Genomic DNA, 21,982 nt, shown 5'->3' on the forward strand with positions numbered 1-21,982 from the left:
AATTACAGGCATGTGCCACCATGCCTGGCTAGTTTTTTGTATTGTTAGGAGACGGGGTTTCACCATGTTGACCAGGCTGGTCTTGAACTCCTGACCTGAGGTGATCCACCCACCTCAGCCTCCCAAAATGCTGGGATTATAGGCATGAGCTACTGCATGCAGCCAACTTTTTTTTTTCAATTGAACATAATTTCCCATTTTTGTAGATCCAAAAGGCAGACAAAATAATAGTATTTGTGGTTCTCAAAATTTACATATTGGAACCACTTATTGTAAAAAAAAAGATTTTACTTTAGATTGGGTATCTCACCCTTGGTCAGGTAATTCTTTGTTGTAGGTGGTGAGACTGCGCATTGCAGGTTGTTCAATTGCATTCCTGGCCTCTCCCCACTAGATGGTAGTAGCATACTCCCCCACCCCACCCACTCTGCCCACAGTTTCAACAACCAAAAATGTTTCCAGACAGAGCCAAATGTTCCCTAGGGCAAAAGGGCCCAGGTTGAGGACCGCAGAGCTAGATATAGTTCTCTAATCTGGATTAAATCATACATATAAACTTTATTCATCATTGTCTTTATGTTATAGTAGGAAAACTAAGGCATTTCATAAAATACGAAATCAGTTGTACAATGCATGATACAGTCAAAGATCTGGCCATGGAATTGGTGTCTTAACTATCATTTCTCACCTTTAATCAATAAACATTCTTCCTCTTTAAAGATGATGAAAAATTACTCATATTAAATACAGTAAAAATAAACATCATTAATCAAATACTACATTTCTAACCTCTTTACATTCATGAACACTGTGGAAACAAACAATGATGGTTTTTGTTATGGCTTTATGTTTCTTTAAAATACTAACTAGGCCAGGTGTGGCAGCTCATGCCTGTAATCTCAGCACTTTGTGAGGCCGAGGGGATGCAGGGGTTTGGGATGGGCGCAGACTTGAGGGAGTAGCGAGTTTGGGTTATCAGGACATGGTGAAAGCACACCTATAGTCCCAGCACTCAGGAGAGCTAAAGGCATGAGGCCAGCTGGAACCTGGGAGGCAGGGTTGCAGTGAGCCAAGGTGGGCCTTTATGCTCCAGCCTGGGTTCTGGGCAAGGAAGTAGGAACCTGTCTCAAAAAAGTCTGGGTGTGGTGGCTCACGCCTGTAATCCCAGCACTTTGAGAGGCCAAGGTGGGCAGATCGAGGTCAGGAGATCAGACCATCCTGGCTACTGGGGGTGAAACCCATCTCCTAAAATAAAAATACAAAAAAATTAGCCAGGCATGGTGGTGGGCATCTGTAGTCCCAGCTACTCGGGAGGCTAAGGCAGGAGAATGGCATGAATCCGTGAGGCAGAGCTTGCAGTGAGCCGAGATTATGCCACTGCACTCCAGCCTGGGTGACAGAGCAAGACTCTGTCTCAGGAAAAAAAAAAAAGAAAAAAAGAAAAAAGAAATACTGAATTGCAGTAACTTTTATAGGCACAAACTTCCTTAAGTTTCAAGCAAATGAAATTCAACCCTCATTATTCATGAGGACTTCAAGTAGGCCATGTTACCAACAAGCTTGAGCACCCTACAAATGGCTCTTGCTTACTACAGAGTTCTTAGGATAAACGTGCTTATGCTTTGACTGAACAGTCACATGGATATCATAAAGGTGGCGATTGTGTATCACTATCCGGTGAAATTGCTTGCCTTCCTTCATGATTTCCTCAGTCTTTTTTTCAGTAGACATAAGATTTTCCAAAAAGTCTGAATCTTCTAAATATAGCTCATCACCTGAAAAAGGATAAAATTTGATTTTATTTTTAAATACAATATTATTTTTCACCGTGGCAGAAGGGATAAAAATTTAATTCCATCGAGTATTATTTTATAAATCACTCCGATATATTAGGGACATACAAATCAGTATTTATTTTGATCTATTTAATATGTCTGGAACTGAGATAGTTGTTAAATCATTATTTATTTTGATCTGTTTAATATGTTTGGAACTTATTAGTTGATAGTTGTTAACTAATCTAATTCTATGAGCTTACCTCAATTTCTTTATTGTGTTTTTTTTTTTTTTTTTTTTTTGAGACGGAGTCTAGCTCTGCCGCCCAGGCTGGAGTGCAATGGCCGGATCTCGGCTCACTGCAAGCTCCGCCTCCCGGGTTCACGCCATTCTCCTGCCTCAGCCTCCCGAGTAGCTGGGACTACAGGCGCCCGCCACCTCGCCCGGCTAGTTTTTTGTATTTTTTAGTAGAGACGGGGTTTCACCGTGTTAGCCAGGATGGTCTCGATCTCTTGACCTCGTGATCCGCCCGTCTCGGCCTCCCAAAGTGCTGGGATTACAGGCTTGAGCCACCGCGCCCGGCCTCTTTATTGTGTTTTTTTGGTCTTTTTGTGTTTTGTTTTTTTGAGATGGAGTCTCACTCTGTTGCCCAGGCTACAGTGCAGTGGCGCAATCTTGGCTCCACCTCCTGGGCTCAAGCTATTCTCATGCCTTAGCCTCCCAAGTAGCTGGGATTCCAGGTGCCTGCCACCATGCCTGGCTAATCCTTTGTATTGTTAGTAGAGACAGATTTCGCCGTATTTACCAGGCTGGTCTCAAATTCCTGATCTCAAATGATTCACCCACCTCAGCCTCCCAACGTGCTGGGATTACAGGCCTAAACTACTGCACCTGTCCTCTTTCTTGTGTTTTTAATATCCCCTCACAACGCCCCAGTCAAGAGTTTTCTTTGGGCTCATAAACATCTGTGACTGGTATGTTTCCACTGTGAACTGTAATTGTTTTACTAGTTTATGACTCTCTTTATTCTATTCAATACTAAGATTGGCCTTGATATCCATATACGTTTGGTGTTTCAAAGTGGGCTGTTCTTAACATCTTTGGGTTAATTTAGAAAAATTACATCAAAACTGCTAAACTGGTCAGATGTGGTGGCTCACGCCTGTAATCCTAGCGCTTTGGGAGGCCGAGGCAGGCGGATCATGAGGTCAGGAGATCAAGACCATCCTGGCTAACACAGTGAAACCCTGTCTCTACTAAAAAATACAAAAAATTAGCTGGGCGTGGCGGCGGGCACCTGTAGTCCCATTTACTCGGGAGGCGGAGGCAGGAGAATGGTGTGAACCTGGGAGGCGGAGCTTGCAGTGAGCCGAGATCACGCCACTGCACTCCAGCCTGGGCGACTGCACTCCAGTCTGGGCAACAGAGTGAGACTCTGTCTCAAACAAACAAACAAACAAAAAAACTGCTAAATTTCCCCCCTGTAGGTTGAGTAACAAATCTTTTTTTTTGAGACACAGTTTCGCTCTTGTTGCCCAGGCTGGAGTGCAATGGTGCAATCTCACCTCACTGCCACCTCCGCCTCCTGGGTTCAAGAGATTCTCCTGCCTCAGCCTCCCAAGTAGCTGGGATTACAGGCATGTGCCACCACGTCCAGCTAATTTTGTATTATTAGTAGAAACGGGGTTTCTCCGTGTTGGTCAGGCTGGTCTCGAACTCCCAACCTCAGGTGATCCACCTGCTTTGGCCTCCTAAAGTGCTGAGATTACAGGCATGAGCCATCACGCCTAGCCATTTTTTTTTTTCTTTTTTGACAGAGAGTCTTGCTCTGTTGCCCAGGTTGGAGTGCAGTGGCACAATCTTGGCTCACTGCAACCTCCATCTCGTGGGTTTAAGCAATTCTCCTGCCTCAGCCTCCTGAGGAGCTGGGATTACAGGCGTGTGCAACCACACCTGGCTGATTTTTTTTTTTGTATATTTTCAGTTGAGATAAGAGTTAACATTTTTATTTTATTCATAATTTCATAATTCATAGTTTCAATTGAAATTACATTCAATTGAAAAAAAACAAACTTGGCTGGGTGCAGTGCTCAAGCCTATAATCCCAGAATTTGGGGAGGTTGAAGCAGGTGGATCACCTGAGGTAAGGAGTTCAAGACCAGCCTGGCCAACATGGTGAAACCCTGTCTCTATTAATAGTACAAAAAAATTGGCCAGGCGTGGTGGCGCACGCCTGTAATTCCAGCTACTCAGGAGGCTGAGGCAGGAGTATTGCTTGAAACCAGGAAGCAAAGGTTGCAGTGAGCCCAGATTGCACTCCAGCCTGAGTGACAAGAGCAAAACTGTCTCGTAAAAAACAAACAAACAAACAAAAAAAGCTCCCTAATTCAAATTAGATGACAACTTAAGAGTTCTTGTAATTCAAACTTAAAATGCAAAAACCTGAGAAATCGGCCAGGCGTGGTGGCTCACGACTATAATCCCAGCACTTTGGGAGGCCAAGGTGGGTGGATCACAAGGTCAGGAGTTCAAGACCAGCCTGGCCAAGATGGTGAAACCCCATCTCTACTAAAAAAAAAATACAAAAATTAGCTGGGCTTGGTGGCGGGCACCTGTAATCCCAGCTACTCGGGAGGCTGAGGCAGAGAATCGCTTGAACCTGGGAGGCAGAGGTTGCAGTGAGTCAAGATCGTGCCACTGCACTCCAGTCTGGGTGACAGAGGGAGACTCTGTTTCAAAAAAAAGAAAAAGTGAGAAATGACACGAGAAAGACCTTTGTCAATGTCTAGGAAATATATTAATATAAATGCATGTGTATGTATATGACATTATGCAGAATTTCTGGTTATAATAATATGGATATTTTATAGGCTTTGATCTTACTTAGCTAATACCTGTAGACTACAAAACACAGACTGTAATTCCTGTCTCTATGTTGGGCAATACTGCCATGCAGCCCAGGGCACTGAATGTAAATACTAACCAAAGCACTGATGCTTCACTGGCTTACCTGGTAAAAGATGGACCATCCCATCAGCAGTTACCAAGATGATAGGCAGCCACCTTTCCAGTCCTTCTGATGCACGACCCAAACAAAATTTGTGCAAGTCAGAGAAAGAGGCAAAGTTTGCAAGTCTTCTCACTTCGTAGAACTGTGGGGGTGCCAACCAAATTTCTTTTGATAAGAAACTTTCAGTTGTCTCCGACGGAGATGACCACTGTGAAAGACAAAGGCAGGGTTTCCTAAGGTTTATGCCATAGACAATGTGAGACTTGAGATAGTCACATCAGTACCTAAGGTAGAAGTGAATGTGTAAAATGAATTCATTAATGCACGCTGTGAGATCCCTCCAAGACAACATGAAAAGATTCAGTGAAGAAAGCTGGGTTGATCCTCTTAAGAGGTTGCTTACTGGGACACTGATCCTCAGAACTAGTAAATAAACCAGGGCAGACCGCCGAGGCTTGACCTGGGAGAGCTGTTCAGCCTAAGAGGTGGGAGATGCAGAGAGGGTAAGGTGGTTCTGGTCCCTGCTGAAAGAAGAAAGACTCCAAAGGGTAAACTCATCACAGTAGATTGAGAATTTGGTGCCTGTTCATTCCTCCAGGAAATGGGTACTTGGCTAGATCCTGAGGATATAATGATGAACACCACAAAGCTCTCCTAGGCCCTATGGGGACTTCAGCAACCAAAATGCTTTGTGATGTGGTGATGTGTGCCACATGGTACAACAGCGGTGAAGCTTCAGGAGCAACAGCAGCTTTCAGGAAGTCACCCGGCATGACTCAGCTTACAGTCGAGAGAGTAGTAACTTGGTAGGGTTTCAGCCAGGCAGTGTTTGCCCAGTAAACTTCAGTGGCTTCATTCTACAACCTGCTGTCCTTCCTGAGCCTTCTTTCCATAGACATTGAGATAAAAGGAGCTGATTCAATGGATACGGAATAACCTCAAAGGTTTTTTTTTTTTTTTGAGACGGAGTCTCACTCTGTCACCCAGGCTACAGTGCAGTGGTGCAATGATCTCGGCTCACTGCAAGCTCCACCTCCTCGGTTCATGCCATTCTCCTGCCTCAGCCTCCCGAGTAGCTGGGACTACAGGCACCTGCCACCACGCCCGGCTAATTTTTTGTATTTTCAGTAGAGACAGGGTTTCACCGTGTTAGCCAGGATGGTCTTGATCTCCTGACCTCATGATCCACCCACCTCGGCCTCCCAAAGTGCTAGGATTACAGGTCTGATGTTTTTTTTTTTTTACCGAGTCTCGCTCTGTCGCCCAGGCTGGAGTGCAGTAGCGCAATCTCGGCTCACTGCAACCTCTACTTTCCGGGTTCAAGCAATTCTCTGCCTGAGCCTCCCGAGTAGCTGAGACTACAGGCACCCGCCACCATCCTGGCTCATGTTTGTATCTTTAGTAGAGATGGCATTTCACCATCTTGTCCAGGCTGGTCTTGAAATCCTGACTTTGTGATCCACTCACCTCAGCCTCCCAAAGTGCTGGGATTACAGGTGAGAGCCACCGTGCCCGGCCATACGGTTGTTCTTTAGTTGGTTTACTAAATATCCACTTATACACCTAGGATAAACTGATTCTTACCCCCAAAGGATTTGGAATTGCTTTCTGCTTTAGATGGCTGTAGGTCAAAGGTTTGCAAGCTCGTACATGCTTAAACATTGACGGAGAAGCCTGTGAAGACTTCACATTCCCAGGGCCCTGCTATGGCGTCCAGCAATCTATGAGTTCAGTGAGTCCCCTAATCATTCTGCAGTCGGCCAAAACGGCATTTAAAAAACAGAGCTCTGGGCCTCAAAGGACCACCCAATCTCTCTATGTGATTTCCAAGGCAACCATATGAGCTCAGTGATAACAATGAAGACAAAGGGTTAAATGGCAGGCATCCACCCTCTTGATCCAACCTGTTCAGGTTAGTCCAGACCACAGGTTACAATACCTTATCACTTACTGATTACTTCTTACTAGTAAAGCAGTGTACAAAATGCAATGCTTTCCTGCTGAGTGCAGTGGCTCACGCCTGTAATCCCAGCCACCTGGGAGGCTACAACAGGCGGTGAGTCCTACCATGGCCAGGGTTACTGCTTAAAGGGAATTCCCAGGCTGTGACCCAGGGAGCAAGAGACTAATCAGAGCCTGGGATTTTCACTGACTTGAGACACAGCTTGGATTTTGGGAAGCCCACACGGCAGAATTTGGGAAGCAGCATACAGTAGTCTCCGCTTATGCAAGAGGGATACTTTCCCAGATCCCTAGGGCATGCATGAAATTAAGGAAGTGCTAAGCCTTATACAAACTATGCTCTTCCTACACATACACACCTATGATAAAGTTTAATTGATGAATTAGGCCCAGTAAGACATTAACAATAACTTATTATTATTATTTTGAGATGGAGTCTCGCTTTTGTTACCCAGGCTGGAGTGCAATGGCATGATCTCTGCTCACGGCAAACTCCGCCTCCCGGGTTCAAGCGATTCTCCTGTCTCAGCCTCCCGAGTAGCTGGGATGACAGGCATGTGCCACCACACCCAGCTAATTTTGTATTTTTAGTAGAGATGGGGTTTCTTCCTGTTGGTCAGGCTGGTCTCGAACTCCCGACCTCAGGTGATCTGCCTGCCTCGGTCCCCCCAAGGGATTGGGAATACAGGTATGATCCACCGTGCTCAGCCAACAATAACTTATAATAAACTAGAACAATGATAGCAATTCCTGTAATAAAAGTTAGTGAATGTGGTCTTTCTCTGTCTCCAAATATCTTAATATTTTCAGACCTTGGTTGATTGAGGGTAACTCAAACCATGGAAAGAGAAACCAAGGATAAAGCTGTACCTGAGAGGAAAGACCTCCAGAGTAGAGCTCTAGAAATCTGTGTAGGGTGCACTTGAATCTTCACTCAACACTTATCCATGTATGCATAAGGTGAAACCACGTGAGACCAGGAAAGAATGATGCCTCTTTTTTTTTTCCTATGATTAGTATTTTACTTTACTGACCACTGTATACACAAGGAGAGAATGATTTCTGAAGAAAGAACAATTACCTGAGAGCTTTAAGATTAAACTCCCAGAGCTCACCTGGGGCCAAGGATTATTGGAATTCCTTCCAATCACAGTGGAGAGATCATGTTGAACACAAGCAGCACTCAAGTAGACCTTATAAGGGTCACACATTTAGAAGTGCAGCTAATGGCCAGGTGCAGTGACTCACGCCTGTAATCCCAGCACTTTGGGAGGCAGAGGTGGGCGGATCACCTGAGGTCCGGAGTTCAAGACCAGCCTGGCCAACATGGTGAAACCCCGACTCTACTAAAAATATAAAAATTAGCCAGGCATGGTGGCACGTGCCTGCAATCCCAATTACTTGGGAGGTTGAGGCACAAGAATCACTTGAACCAGGGAGGTGGAGGTTGCAGTGAGCCAAGATCACACCACTGCACTCCAGCCTGGGTGGCAGAGTGAGAATATGTCTCAAAAAAAAAAAGTGCAGCTAAATTAGCTCTAGAATAAAAGCTACTATAGTCCCATGCTAACATCATTTAAAATCAGTTAAAATTAAACCTCAAGACAATTAAGGTAATTTGCAATCACTTAACTGCTTGCTAAGAAATGTCCAATACTCTCTCTCTTTTTTTTTTTCTAGACCAGCCAAGGTCCTATATATATATATATATATTTTTTTTTTTTTTACGAAGTCTTGCTCTTGTCCCCCAGGCTGGAGTGCAATGGCACGATCTCAGCTCACTGCAACCTCTGCCACCCAGGTTCAAGCAATTCTTCTGCCTTGGCCCCCCAAGTAGCTGGGATTACAGGCACCTGCCACCACACCCAGCTAATTTTTGTATTTTTACTTGAGATGGGGTTTCACTATGTTGGCCAGGCTGGTCTAGAACTCCTGACCTCAGGTGATCCACCCGCCTCGGCCTCCCAAAGTGCTGGGATTACAGGCGTGAACCACCACGCCTGGCCCAAAGTCCAGTGCTCTTTAAAGGAATACGACAAGATCCAGCACTCAACAACATAAAGTCACAATATCCAACATTCAATAAAAACTGCAAGACATGATGAAGCGAGAAAACATTATCCAAAACTAGAAAAAAAATAAGTCAACAAAAACAGATCCAGAAATTATAGCAATGATTAAGTTAGCAGAAAAGGGCATTAAAAACAATGCTGTAAGTATGTTCCACTGGTTTAAAGATACAAAGGAAAACATCAACATGATGAAAGAAATAAAAAATATTACCTGCAAGAGACTAGGCATGGTGGCTCACGCCTGTAATTCCAGTACTTTGGGAGGCTGAGGCAGGCGGATCATGAGATCAGGAGTTCGAGACCAGCCTGATCAACATTGTGAAACCCCGTCTCTACTAAAAATACAAAAATTAGCTGGGCATGGTGGCACGTGCCTGTAATCCCAGCTATTCAGGAGGCTGAGGCAGAAGAATTGCTTGAATCTGGGAGGCGGAGGTTGCAGTGAGCCAAGATTGCACCATTACACTCCAGCCTGGGCGGCAGAGCAAGACTGTCTCAAAAAAAAAAAACAATTACCTGCAAGAGTGGTAACAGACCTCTCATAAGAAATTTATGCAAACTAGCAAACAAGGGAGCAATATTTTTAGGTACATAAAGAAAAAACCTATCAACCTAGAATTTTATACCTAGCCAAAGTATCTTTCAAAAACAAAGGCAAAATAGTTATTTTCAAGCAAGCAAAAGTTAGAGGACTCATTGTCACAGGATCTATGCTACAAGAAATATTAGAGAAACTTCTTTAGTCAGGATACCAGAGATAGATTTAGAGCTACACAAAGGAATAAAGAGTGCTAAAAATAGTAAATATGTGGCTGGGCATGGTGGCTCATGCCTGTGATCTCAGCACTTTGGGAGGCCCAGCTGGGTGGATCACCTGAGGTCAGGAGTTCGAGACCAGCCTGGCCAACATGGTGAATCCTCGTCTCTACTAAAAATACAAAAAGTAGCTGGGTGTGGTGGTGGGTGCATGTAATCCCAGCTACTCAGGAGGCTGAGGCAGGAGAATCGCTTGAACCAGAGAGGCGGAGGTTGTGGTGAGCCAAGATCGTGCCACTGCACTCCAGCCTGGGTGACAGAGTAAGACTCTGTCTCAAAAAAAAAAAAAAAAAAAAAAGGCTGGGCACAGTGGCCCATGCCTGTGATCCCAGCATTTTGGGAGGCTGAGGCAGGTGGGTCACCTGAGGTCAGGAGTTCAAGACCAGCCTGACCAACATGGAGAAATCCCATCTCTACTAAAAACACAAATTAGCCGGTCATGGTGGGCGCATGCTTGTAATCCCAGATACTTGGGAGGCTGAGGCAGGAGAATCACTTGAACCCAGGAGGCAGAGGTTGTGGTGAGCCGAGATGGCACCATTGCACTGCTGCCTGGGGAACAAGAACGAAACTCTGTCTCAAAAAAAAAGGTAAATATGCAGGTAAACATAAGACATTTTTTCTCATTAAGACTATGGTCTAGGCTAGGCAGGGTGGCTGATGCCTGTAATCTCAGTACTTTGAGAGGCCGAGGTGGGCGGATGACCTGAGGTCAGGAGTTCGAGACCAGCCTGACCAACATGGAGAAACCCCATTTCCACTAAAAATACAAAATTAGCTGAGCATGGTGGCATATGCCTGTAATCCCAGCTACAAGGGAGGCTGAGGCAGGAGAATAGCTTGAACCCGGGAGGTGAAGGGTGCGGTGAGCCAAGATCATGCCATTGCATTCCAGACAAGGAAAAAAAAAAAAAAAAAAAAAAAAAAAAAAAAAAAAAAAAAAAAAAAAAAAAAGATTGATGGCCTAAAGCAAAAATAATCAGAGTGTATTGTAGAGTTTATAATAAAAGTCAAATGTATGACAACAATAGCATAAAGGATAGGAGAGAAAAAGCAAGTATACTATTGCAAGGTTCTAACTCTATAAATGAAATGAAAAATGTATATTGCAAATTTTAGAGCAACTACAAAGAGACATAGTTAGTAAGTTAATAATGGAAATAAAATGGTCATAAGAAAAACAGTACAAATAGATGGGGAAAAAATGAGTAGTAAGATGGTAGATTTGAATCTAACCTTGTTGACAATAACAAATATAAGTAAACACTCCAACTAAAAAGCAAAAGTTTTTATATCAGATAAAAAACAAGACTACATGCTGCCTACAAGAAACATACTTTTTTCTCTTTTTTTAGAGATGGAGTCTCACTCTGTCACCCAGGCTGGAGTGCAGTGGCATGATCTTGGCCCACGGCTACCTCTGCCTCCTGAGTTCAAGCAATTCTCCTGTCTCTACCTGTATGAGGGTTCAGTCAGGCTGGTGGGAAAAAATTTAGTTATACTAGCCAGAAACCCTCCTGGAAGGCCTGAGAGTTTGCATAACTTCAGTAACAGATCTGGCTGAAGGCAGCCTAGTCCATTTACCGTTAGTTAAATAAATTAAAGTAGGCCAGGTGTGGTGGCTCACGCCTGTAATTCCAACACTTTGGGAAGCCAAGGCGGGTGGATCACGAGGTCAGGAGATCGAGAGCATCCTGGCTAACATGGTGAAACCCCATCTCTACTAAAAATACACACACACACACACACACACACACAAATTAGCCAGGCGTGGTGGCAGGCGCCTGTAGTCCCAGCTACTCCGGAGGCTGAGGCAGAAGAATGGTGTGAACCTGGGAGACGGAGCTTACAGTGAGCCAAGATTGTGCCACTGCACTCCAGCCTGGGCAGCAGAGCGAAACTCTGTCTCAAAAAAATTAATTAATTAAGTAGATACAAAGGAATGTGGGGAGTTTATCTAACTAGCTTGTTTACTCATGTGGTCCTAAGACTAACCTTTGATCTACCACAGATGCTTAATTGCTTTCTATTTGGGATGTCCACAAGGTCAATTACCCTCTAGTGGTGTTGGTGTTGACTCAAGCCTTTGTCAATTAATCTTTACTGAATAAATGGCTGGTCAAGGTTGAGGTCGCAACTGTTTACAGCACTCTCCTGGGAGTCTGTAAGTAGGCCTAATGCTCAGCCAGAATGGTAAAGCAGAATATCTGTATCAGTGCACGTTATTCATCCATCGTTGGGTCAGGGTCTGTGGGACAGACCCCTGCACACCCGGATAATTTTTGTATTTTTAGTATAGACAGGGTTTCGCTATGTTGCTGGGCTGGTCTCAAACTCCTGAACTCAGCTGATCAGCCCTCCTTGGCCTCCCAAAGTGTTGGGATTATAGGTGTAAGCCACTGCATCCAGTCAGAAACACACTTTAAATAATAAAGACATAGATAGCTTAAAAGGATGGAAAATATACTAACACGAATCAAAAGAAAGTCAGAGTGGCTATATTAATATCAAACAGAGTAAATTTCAGATTTCAGAATAAAGATTATAACCAGGAATAAAGAAGGATATTTCATAATCATTAAAGAGTTAAACCATGAACTTTTAGAAGTCTTAAATGTGGATACAGTCAGTACCTTCCATGGGAGCTTCAAAATACATGAAGCCAAATCTGATAGAACTAAAAGGTGAAAAAGACAACTCCACAATTATTAGTTGAAGATTTCTGCATTCCTCTCTCAGCACCTGATGAAACAAGGAAATGATATAGAAGACCTGCAAGACTGGCCAGGCACAGTGGCTCACGCCTGTAATCCTAGCATTTCGGGAGGCCCAGGCAGGTGGATCGCCTGAGGTCAGGAGTTCGCGACCAGCCTGAGCAACCCAGTGAAACCCCTGTCTCTACTAAAAATACAAAAATTAGCTAGGCATGGTGGTAGGCACCTGTAATCCCAGCTGCTCAGGAGACTGAGGCAGGAGAATCACTTGAACCCGGGAGGCGGAGGTTTCAGTGAGCCGAGATCAGGCCACTGCACTCCAGCCTGGGTGACAGAGCAAGACTCCGTTTCAAAAAAAAAAAAAAACCTGCAAGATGCTATGAATAACTCAACCTAATTTGACATTTTTACAAAAATACCAACAAACAGCAGAATACGTATTTTCTCAAGTGCAAAGGGAACATTCACCAAAACAGACCATATTCATGGCCTTATAACAAATCTCAATAATTTTTTTTTTTTTTTTTTGAGACAGGGTCTCTGTCTTCCAGGCTGAAGTGCAGTGGTGTGATCATGGCTTACTACAGCCTCAACCTCCCAGGCTCAAGTGATCCTCCCACCCACCTCAGCTCCCTCAGTAATGGGAACCACAGGCATGTACCACCATGCCCAGCTAATTTTTAATTTTTTTGGTAGATATGAGGTCTTAGTATGTTACAGTCCAGGCAGGTCTTGAGTTCTTGAGCTCAATCAATCCTCTGGCCTTGTTCTCCCAAAATGCTGAGATTACAGGTGTCAGTCACTGTATTGGTCAATAAATTTTAAAAGATTGAAACTGGCCAGGCACAGTAGCTTATGCCAATAATCCCCAAGAATTTGGGAGGCTGAAGCCAGATGGTCGTTTGAGGCCAGGAGTTCAAGACCTGCCTAAGCAACATAGCAAGAGCTAGTCTCTACAAACAATAAAACAATTAGCCAAGCATGGTTGCACGTGCCTATGGGCCCAGCTACCTGGGAAGCTGAGACTGGAGAATCACTTGAGCCCAGAAATGAAGCCAGCTGGACTTCCTGGGTTGAGTGGAGACTTGGAGAACTTTTCTGTTTAGCTAAAGGTTTGTAAATGCACCAATTGGCACTCTATAAAAACGCACCAATCAGTGCTCTGTGTCTAGCTAAAGGTTTGTAAAAGCACCAATCAGCACTCTGTAAAAACGCACCAATCAGTGCTCTGTGTCTAGCTAATGGTTTGTAAGCGCACCAGTCAGCGCTGTGTCTAGCTAAAGGTTTGCAAATGCACCAATCAGCACTCTGTAAAAATGCACCAATCAGTGCTCTGTGTCTAGCTAAAGGTTTGTAAATGCACCAATCTGTACTCTGTAAAAATGCACCAATCAGCGCTCTGTGTCTAGCTAAAGGTTTGTAAACACACCAATCAGCACTCTACAAAAATGGACCAATCAGCACTCTGTAAAATGGACCAATCAGCGCTCTGTAAAATGGACCAATCAGTGTTCTGTAAAATGGACCAATCAGCAGGATAAGGGCGGGGCCAAATAGGAGGAAAAAGGGTGACCACCCCTGCCAGCAAAGGGCAACCTGTTCCACTCTCCTTCCATGCCCTGGAAGATTTGTGTTTTTTTGCTCTTTGCAATAAATCTTGCTGCTGCTCACTCTTTGGGTCTGCACTACCTTTATGAGCTGTAACACTGCCCGCAAAGGTCTGCAACTTCTCTCCTGAAGTCAGCGAGACCACGAACCTACTGGAAGGAAGAAACTCCGGACGTATCTGAACATCTGAATGAACAAACTCCGGACACACCGTCTTTAAGAACTGTAACACTCACCGCAAAGGTTCACGGCTTCATTCTTGAAGTCAGCGAGACTAAGAACCCACTGGAAGGAACCAATTCTGGACACATTTTGGCGACCACAAAGGGACTATCACCTATGGCCGAGCGGTGAGTACCATTGGATCCTGTTCACTTGCTATTCTGTCCTATTTTTCCTTAGAATTCGGGGGCTAAATACCGGGCACCTGTTGGCCAGTTAAAAGTGACTAGTGCAGCCACTGGACTAAAGACACAGGTGTCAGGCTTTCTGGGAAAGCGCTCTCTAACAACCCCCGACTCGGAGTTGGGAGGGTTGGTTTGCCTGGAACCAACTTCTACTTTTCCTGTACTTCTGCGCTGAGCCGAGGGTCGACAGAGAGGAAAGCCATTCAGCTCCGGGGTCCCGACAACAAGTTGGTTGACCCTGCAGTCATGAGTGGAACTCTCAAAGTCATGTCGCCTAAGCGAGACTCGCCCATCTCTCCTATCTATCCTGACCCTTGCCTCCTGGGTCTCAACGCCTGTCAGACAAACTTCTCTCGCCTCTCTTCTCTGAAGCTAGTCCCTCTTCTAAAAACCACTCCCTGTCTCTGGTGATTTTCTAGTTTCTCCTTTAAGAATGATTTTTAGTATAAACTTCAGGACTCTGTTGCCTTCTTTAGACACCCGGGCTCACCAATCAGAAAGACATAATTTTTGCCCAAAGCCCCGTCGTAGGGGGTGACTATCTGGAATTTTAGGATCCCTCCTCAGACAAAAAGGCCTAACAAAAGCTATTCCTGAAGTTAGAATATAGGGAGCCTCAGAAATTGTATCCTTCCTATTCTAAGTGGGGACAAAAGGCATCACTCTTCCAACTCTGGAGATCCCTTCCCTCCCTCAGGGTATGGCCCTCCACTTCGTTTTTGGAGCATAATATCTTTATAGGACAGGGGTAAAATCCCAATACTAACAGGAGAATGCTTAGGACTCTAACAGGTTTTTGATAATGCGTTGGTAAGGGCCACTAAATCCGATTTTTCTCGCTTTGTGGTCTAGGAGGACAGGCAAGGGTGCAGGTTTTCGAGAATGCGTCAGTAAGGGCCACTAAATCCGACCTTCCTCGGTCCTCCTTGTGGTCTAGGAGGAGAACTAGCGTTTCTGCTGCCGTGTCGGTGAGCGCAACTATTCCGATCAGCAGGGTCCAGGGACCGTTGCGGGTTCTTGGGCAGGGGAGAAACAAACAAACCAAAATCTTGAGTGGTTTTGTCTTTCAGATGGGAAACACTCAGGCCTCAACAGGCTCACCCTTGAAATGCATTCTAAGCCATTGGTACCAATTTGACCCACAAACCCTGAAAAAGAGGTGCCTCATTTTTTTCTGCACTATGGCCTGGCTCCAATATTCTCTCGCTGATGGGGAAAAATGGCCACCTGAGGGAAGTATAACAATACTGTCCTGCAGCTTGACCTTTTCTGTAAGAGGGAAGGCAAATGGAGTGAAATACCTTTCACTCCAGGCTTTCTTTTCACTGAAGGAGAATACACAACTATGCAAAGCTTGCAATTTACATCCCACAGGAGGACCTCTCAGCTTACGCCCATATCCTAGCCTCCCTATAGCTCCCCTTCCTATTAATGATAAGCCTCCTCTAATACCCTCTGCCCAGAAGGAAACAAGCAAAGAAATCTCCCAAGGACCACAAAAACCCCCAGGCCATCGGTTATGTGCCCTTCAAGCTGTAGGGGAAGGGGAACTTGGTCCAAACTCGGGTACATGTCCCCTTCTCCCTCTCTGATTTAAAGGAGATCAAGGCAGACCTTGGGAAGCTTTTGGATGATCCTGATAGGTACATAGATGTCCTACAGGGTCCAGGGCAAACCTTCGATCTCACTTGGAGAGATGTCATGCTATTGTTAGATCAAACCCTGGCCTTTAATGAAAAGAATGTGGCTTTAGCTGCAGCCCAAGAGTTTGGAGATACCTGGTATCTTAGTCAAGTAAACGATAGAATGACAGCCAAAGAAAGGGATAAATTCCCTACCAGTCAGCAAGCCGACCCCAGTATGGATCCCCACTGGGACCTCGACTCAGATCATGGGGACTGGAGTCGTAAACATCTGTTGACCTGTGTTCTAGAAGGACTAAGGAGAATTAGGAAAAAGCCCATGAATTATTCAATGATGTCCACCATAACACAGGGAAAGGAAGAAAATCCTTCTGCCCTCCTCGAGCGGCTAGGGGAGGCATTAAGAAAATATACTCCTCTGTCACTCAACTCATTTGACGGTCATTTGATCCTAAAAGATAAGTTTATTACCCAATCAGCCACAGATATCAGGAGAAAGCTCCAAAAGCGAGCCCTGGGCCCTGAACAAAATCTGGAGGCATTATTAAACCTGGCGACCTCAGTGTTCTATAATAGGGACCAAGAGGAACAGGCCCAAAAGGAAAAGCGAGATCAGAGAAAGACCACAGCCTTAGTCATGGCCCTCAGAAAAACAAACCTTGGTGGTTCAGAGAGGACAGAAAATGGAGCAGGCCAATCACCCGGTAGGGCCTGTTATCAGTGTGGTTTACAAGGACACTTTTTAAAAAAATATTGTCCTATGAGAAACAAGCTGCCCCCTCACCCATGTCCACTATGCCGAGGCAATCACTGGAAGGCACACTGTCCCAGAGGACAAAGGTTCTCTGGGACAGAAGCCGCCAACCAGATGATGCAACAACAGGACTGAGCGTGCCTGGGGCAAGCACCAGCTGATGTCATCACTCTCACCGAGCCCCGGCTATGTATAACCATTGAGGGCCAGGAAATTGACTTCCTCCTGGACACTGGCAGGGCCTTCTCAGTGTTAATCTCCTGTCCTGGATGACTGTCCTCAAGGTCTGTTACCATCCGAAGAATCCTGGGACAGCCTGTAACCAGGTATTTCACCCACCTCCTCAGTTGTAACTGGGAGACTTTGCTCTTTTCACATGCCTTTCTTATTATGCCTGAAAGTCCCACACCCTTATTAGGGAGGGATATATTAGCCAAAGCTGGAGTTATTATCTACATGGATATGGGGAACAAGTGAACCACTTGTCCCCTGCCTGAGCAGGGAATCAACCCTGAAATCTGGGCATTGGAAGGAACAAACTCAAGCTCCAGCCTTAAGCCTTCCCACAGGACGAAACTTTTCTTTAAACGTCACAGAGAGAGCAGGAATAGCTCTTGGAGTCCTTACTCAGAGTCGTGGGACAACCCCACAGCCAGTGGCATACCTAAGTAAGGAAACTGATATAGTAGCAAAAGGCTAGCGTCACTGTTTACAGGTAGCTGTGACAGTGGGTGTCTTAGTGTCAGAGGCTATCACAATAATACAAGGAAAGGATCTCGCTGTCTGGACTACTCATGATGTAAATGGCATACTAGGTGCCAAAGGAAGTTTATGGGTATCAGACAACTGCCTGCTTAGATACCAGGCACTACTCCTTGAGGGACTAGTGCTTCAAGTGCATATGTGTGAGGCCCTCAGCCCTGCCGCTTTGCTCCCAGAGGATGGGGAGCCGGTCGAGCATGGCTGCCAACAGGTTGTAGTCCAGACTTATGCCGCCCAAGAGGATCTCTTAGAAGTCCCCTTAGCTAATCCAGACCTTAGCCTATATACCGATGGAAGTTCATCTGTGGAAAATGGGATACAAAGGGCAGGTTATGCCATAGTGAGTGATGTAACCGTACTTGAAAGTAAGCCTCTTCCCCCCAGGGACCAGCGCCCAGTTAGCAGAACTAGTGGCACTTAACTGAGCCTTAGAACTGGGAAAGGGAAAAAGGATAAATGTGTATACAGATATCAAGTGTGCTTATCTAATCCTACATGCCCATGCTGCAATATGGAAAGAAAGGGAGTTCCTAACCTCTGGGGGAACCCCCATTAAATACCACGAGGAAATCATGGAGTTATTGCACTCAGTGCAAAAACCCAAGGAGGTGGTAGTCTTACACTGCCACAGCCATCAAAAAGGGGAAGGAGAGGGGAGAATAGCAGCATAAGCAGCTGGCAGAAGCAGGAAAAGAGCAGCAGAGAGAAAGAGAGAGACAAAGTCAAAGACAGAAGGAAAGAGAGGAAGAGACAGACAGAAAGTCAAAGAGAGAAGGAAAGAGAGGAAGAGACAAAGGAGTCAGAGGGAAAGAGAAGTAGTAAAGAAATAACAGTGTACCCTATTCCTTTAAAAGCCAGGGTAAATTTAAAACCTATAATTCACACCTGTAATGCCAGCATTTTGGGAGGCCAAGGCTGACGGATCACGAGGTCAGGAGTTCGAGATCAACTTGGCCAACATGGTGAAACCCCATCTCTACTAAAAATACAAAAATTAGCTGGGGGTGGTGGTGGGCGCCTGTAATTCCAGCTACTTGGGAGGCTGAGGCAGGAGAATTGCTTGAACCCAGGAGGCAGAAGTTGCAGTGAGCCTAGACTGCGCCACTGCACTCCAGCCTGGGTAACTGGCAAGACTTTGTCTCCAAAAAAAAAAGGTAAAAATATAAAACCTATTATTGATAATTGAAGGTCTTCTCTGTAACCCTATAACACTCCAATACCACCTTGTTGTCAGTGTAAACAAGGGCTAGCCTGAAAGCACTGAGGCCACTGACAACCTGTAGCCTTCCTATCAAAAATCCTTAACCCAGCAGGTTTCCTAACAGGGGATCTAAATCTGAAAGTCTGACCAGAAGTAGGAGGAACTCCCTTCAGGACAGGATGATAGATGTTTCCTCCCAGGCGATTAAGGAAAAAGACACAATGGGCATTCAGTAAGTGGTCAGGAAACTCTTACAGAAGCAGAGTTAGGAAAATTGCCTAACAATTGGTCTGCTCAAACATGCCAGCTGTCTGCACTTAGCCAAACCTTAAAGTACTTACAGAATCAGAAAGGAGCCATCTATACCAATTTTAAGTTAATATGGACTGACCGAGGTCTTATTAAGAGCAAATACTACTTGAAATCCCAAACTTAACAAGGTTTTCAACAAAAATAAAGTTTGCTAAAAGTTAACAGTGTAACATATATTATCCTAACTTCTAATCTTATGGAAATCAGACCCTATCAGTGCCCCTCAAAGCTCAAGTCCTTCAGCACAGGGCCATACAACTAATACCCCATGTATATAGGGTTAGAAATGGCCACTGCTACAGGAACCAGAATAGCCAGTTTATCTACTTCCTTATCCTACTACCACACACGCTCAAAGGATTTCTCAGACAATTTGCAAGAAATAACAAAATCTATCCAGTAAGGATAGTAACTGCAATCCCACATAGACTCTGGCAGCAGTGACTCTCCAAAACCCACCAAGGCCTAGACCTCCTCACTGCTGAGAAAGGAGGACTTGGCGCCTTCTTAGGGGAAGAGTGTTGCTTTTACACTAACAAGTCAGGGATAGTGCGAGGTGCCGCCCGGCATTTACAGGAATAGGCTTCTGAAATCAGACAATGCCTTTCAAACTCTTATACCAACCTCTGGAGTTGGGCAACATGGCTTCTCCCCTTTCTAGGTCCTGTGACAGCCATCTTACTATTACTCGCCTTCAGGACCTGTATTTTTAACCTCCTTGTCAAATTTGTTTCCTCTAGAATAGAGGCCATCAAGCTACAGATGGTCTTACAAACAGAACCCCAAATGAGCTCAACAACTTCTACCAAGGACCCCTGGACCGACCTGCTGGCCCTTTCACTGGCCTAGAGAGTTCCCCTCTGGAGGACACTACAACTGCAGGGCACTTTCTTTGCCCCATCCAGCAGGAAGTAGCTAGAGCAGTCATCGCCCAATTCCCAACAGCAGCTGGGGTGTCCTGTTTAGAGGGGGATTGAGAGGTAAAGCCAGCTGAACTTCCTGGGTTGAGTGGGGACTTGGAGAACTTTTCTGTCTAGCTGAAGGTTTGTAAATGCACTAATTGGCACTCTGTAAAAACGGACCAATTAGTGCTCTGTGTCTAGCTAAAGGTTTGTAAATGCACCAATCAGTATTATGTAAAAACACACCAATCAGCACTCTGTCTAGCTAAAGATTTGTAAATGCCCCAATCAGCACTCTGTAAAAACGGACCAATCAGTGCTCTATAAAATGAATCAATCAGCAGGATGTGGGCGGGCTCAAATAAGGGAATAAAAGCTGGCGCCCCTGCCCCACCCCCCACCCTAGCCAGCAGCAGTAGTCAACCGCTGGGGTCCCCTTCCATGCTGTGGGAGCTTTGTTCTTTTGCTTTTTGCAATAAATCTTGCTGCTGCTCACTCCTTGGGTCCGCACTAACTTTATGAGCTGTAACACTGACTGCAAAGGTCTGCAGCTTCACTCCTAAAGTCAGCAAGACCACGAACCCACCAGGAGGAACAAACAACTCCAGGTACACCACCTTTAAGAGCTGTAACACTCACTGCGAAGGTCTGTGGCTTCACTCCTGAAGTCAGCAAGACCATGAACCCCCTGGAAGGAAAAACTCCAGACACATCTGAACCTCTGAAGGACCAAACTCTAGACACACCATCTTTAAGAACTGTAACACTCACCGTGAGGGTCCGCGGCTTTATTCTTAGAGTCAGCGAGACCAAGAACCCACGGGAAGCAACCAATTCTGGACACACCAGGAGCTGGAGACCAGCCTGGGTGTGCAACACAGAGAGACAAGACCCCCATCTGTACCAAAAATAAATAAAAATAGGAAGACTGAAATCATACTAAGTCTGTTCTCCAAGAAAACCAAATTAAACGGCTGTGGAGATGAACTACTTCTACACATGTACAAGTGCTTAGGACAGGGCTTCTCCGCTGGAGGAACCACGTGGAGAGACAGGCTGGAGGCCTTGAGACCCCAAAGCCTAGGAAAGCAGAGCTGCACCAAGAGCATGGCTTTAGTCTGCAGGTGTGAGGGTTTCCTGCCCGTCCAAGCGTTCCTGGCTACTGTCCCTGGGCTCCGCCTATGCAAGTGTCCCTGGGAGGCCTGGGTCACCAGGAGGGGTCCTCCCTCTCACATCCCTGTGGTCCCCAGCAAGGCCATGAGCAGGCCCTACCTGGTAGCCCACCACCTCCGCCAGGTCGGGGTAGACAGGCGGTGGCTCGCGCAGGCAGCACAGGAAGAAGGCCGTGTCGAAGCGGCGAGTGGCGCTGCGCGAGAAAGGGGTGAGCCATGCACTCCAGTTGTGTAGCGCCCAGATGTCGGGCGTGCAGTCGAGGTGGGCGCACAGCTGCAGGAAGTGGCGCGGGTCCCGGCGTACGCGGGCGCGCCAAGCTGCCAGGCCCGGGGGCGGCTCCAGGGCGAGGCCGGGCCCTGGTGCTGGGCCAGGGGGAGAACTCCTGGGCCGCAGCAGCAGCACGCCCGCCTCCTCGAAGGCCTCGCGCACGGCGCAAATGCGGAAGGCTACGTCCTCAGGCAGCGCCCCAGTGTTGTCGGCGTTGCTGTCACTGGTGTGGGGTAGCGACGGGAAAGCGGCCCGGCTGAATGGCGCTGGGCCCAGGCCAAAGCCTGGCGGCCCATGGTGCGGCGCGAAGAGGCCCAGCCAGTCCGCCGAGCGGTCGGCTGCGTCCAGCACTCCGCCCGGAAAGACGTGCGCGCCCGGCATGAAGCCTTGGTGCGGGGAGCGCTGCAGCAGCAGCAGCCGGAAGCCCTCGGCAGGCGGCGGGCGCGACGGCGGGGTGGCAGTCTCCGGGCGCGTCCAGGCTGCCGCCAGCACGATGCTGGCCGCCCGCCGCCAGCGGCTGGGGCCCGGCCGCAGGGAGCTGTTCATGGCGCGCGGTTAGCCGGATACGATTCTGGCGCGGCCGAGGCTCTTCGGCAGGTGGCC

The 21,982-nt window shown here is 46.4% G+C and overlaps 1 protein-coding gene across 1 annotated transcript; it reads right to left on the reverse strand.

The window, feature by feature from the left end:
• Positions 1–1,357: 1,357 nt before the first annotated feature.
• Positions 1,358–21,956, reverse strand: NUDT19 (nudix hydrolase 19). The gene is made up of 3 exons (XM_003915286.5): positions 21,212–21,956; positions 4,787–4,994; positions 1,358–1,775 (listed from the first exon to the last, which is right to left on the reverse strand). Exons 1-3 carry the CDS (start codon positions 21,923–21,925, stop codon positions 1,570–1,572), a joined length of 1,128 nt encoding a protein of 375 aa, XP_003915335.2. The 5' UTR covers positions 21,926–21,956; the 3' UTR covers positions 1,358–1,569.
• Between the last annotated feature and the right edge of the window lie 26 nt (positions 21,957–21,982).

Source organism: Papio anubis, chromosome 20, assembly GCF_008728515.1.
Source record: "Papio anubis isolate 15944 chromosome 20, Panubis1.0, whole genome shotgun sequence".
Classification (NCBI taxonomy): Eukaryota; Metazoa; Chordata; class Mammalia; order Primates; family Cercopithecidae; genus Papio; species Papio anubis.

Bases quoted from the DNA above. Each gene is read 5' to 3' on its own strand.
- NUDT19 (XM_003915286.5), bottom strand. From the start codon at position 21,925: ATGAACAGCTCCCTGCGGCCGGGCCCCAGCCGCTGGCGGCGGGCGGCC. The intron at 4,995-21,211 runs GTAGGGCCTGCT...TGTCTTTCACAG, and splicing joins CGGAGGTGGTGGGCTACCAG to TGGTCATCTCCGTCGGAGAC. The intron at 1,776-4,786 runs GTAAGCCAGTGA...ATCCTTTTTCAG, and splicing joins GATGGTCCATCTTTTACCAG to GTGATGAGCTATATTTAGAA.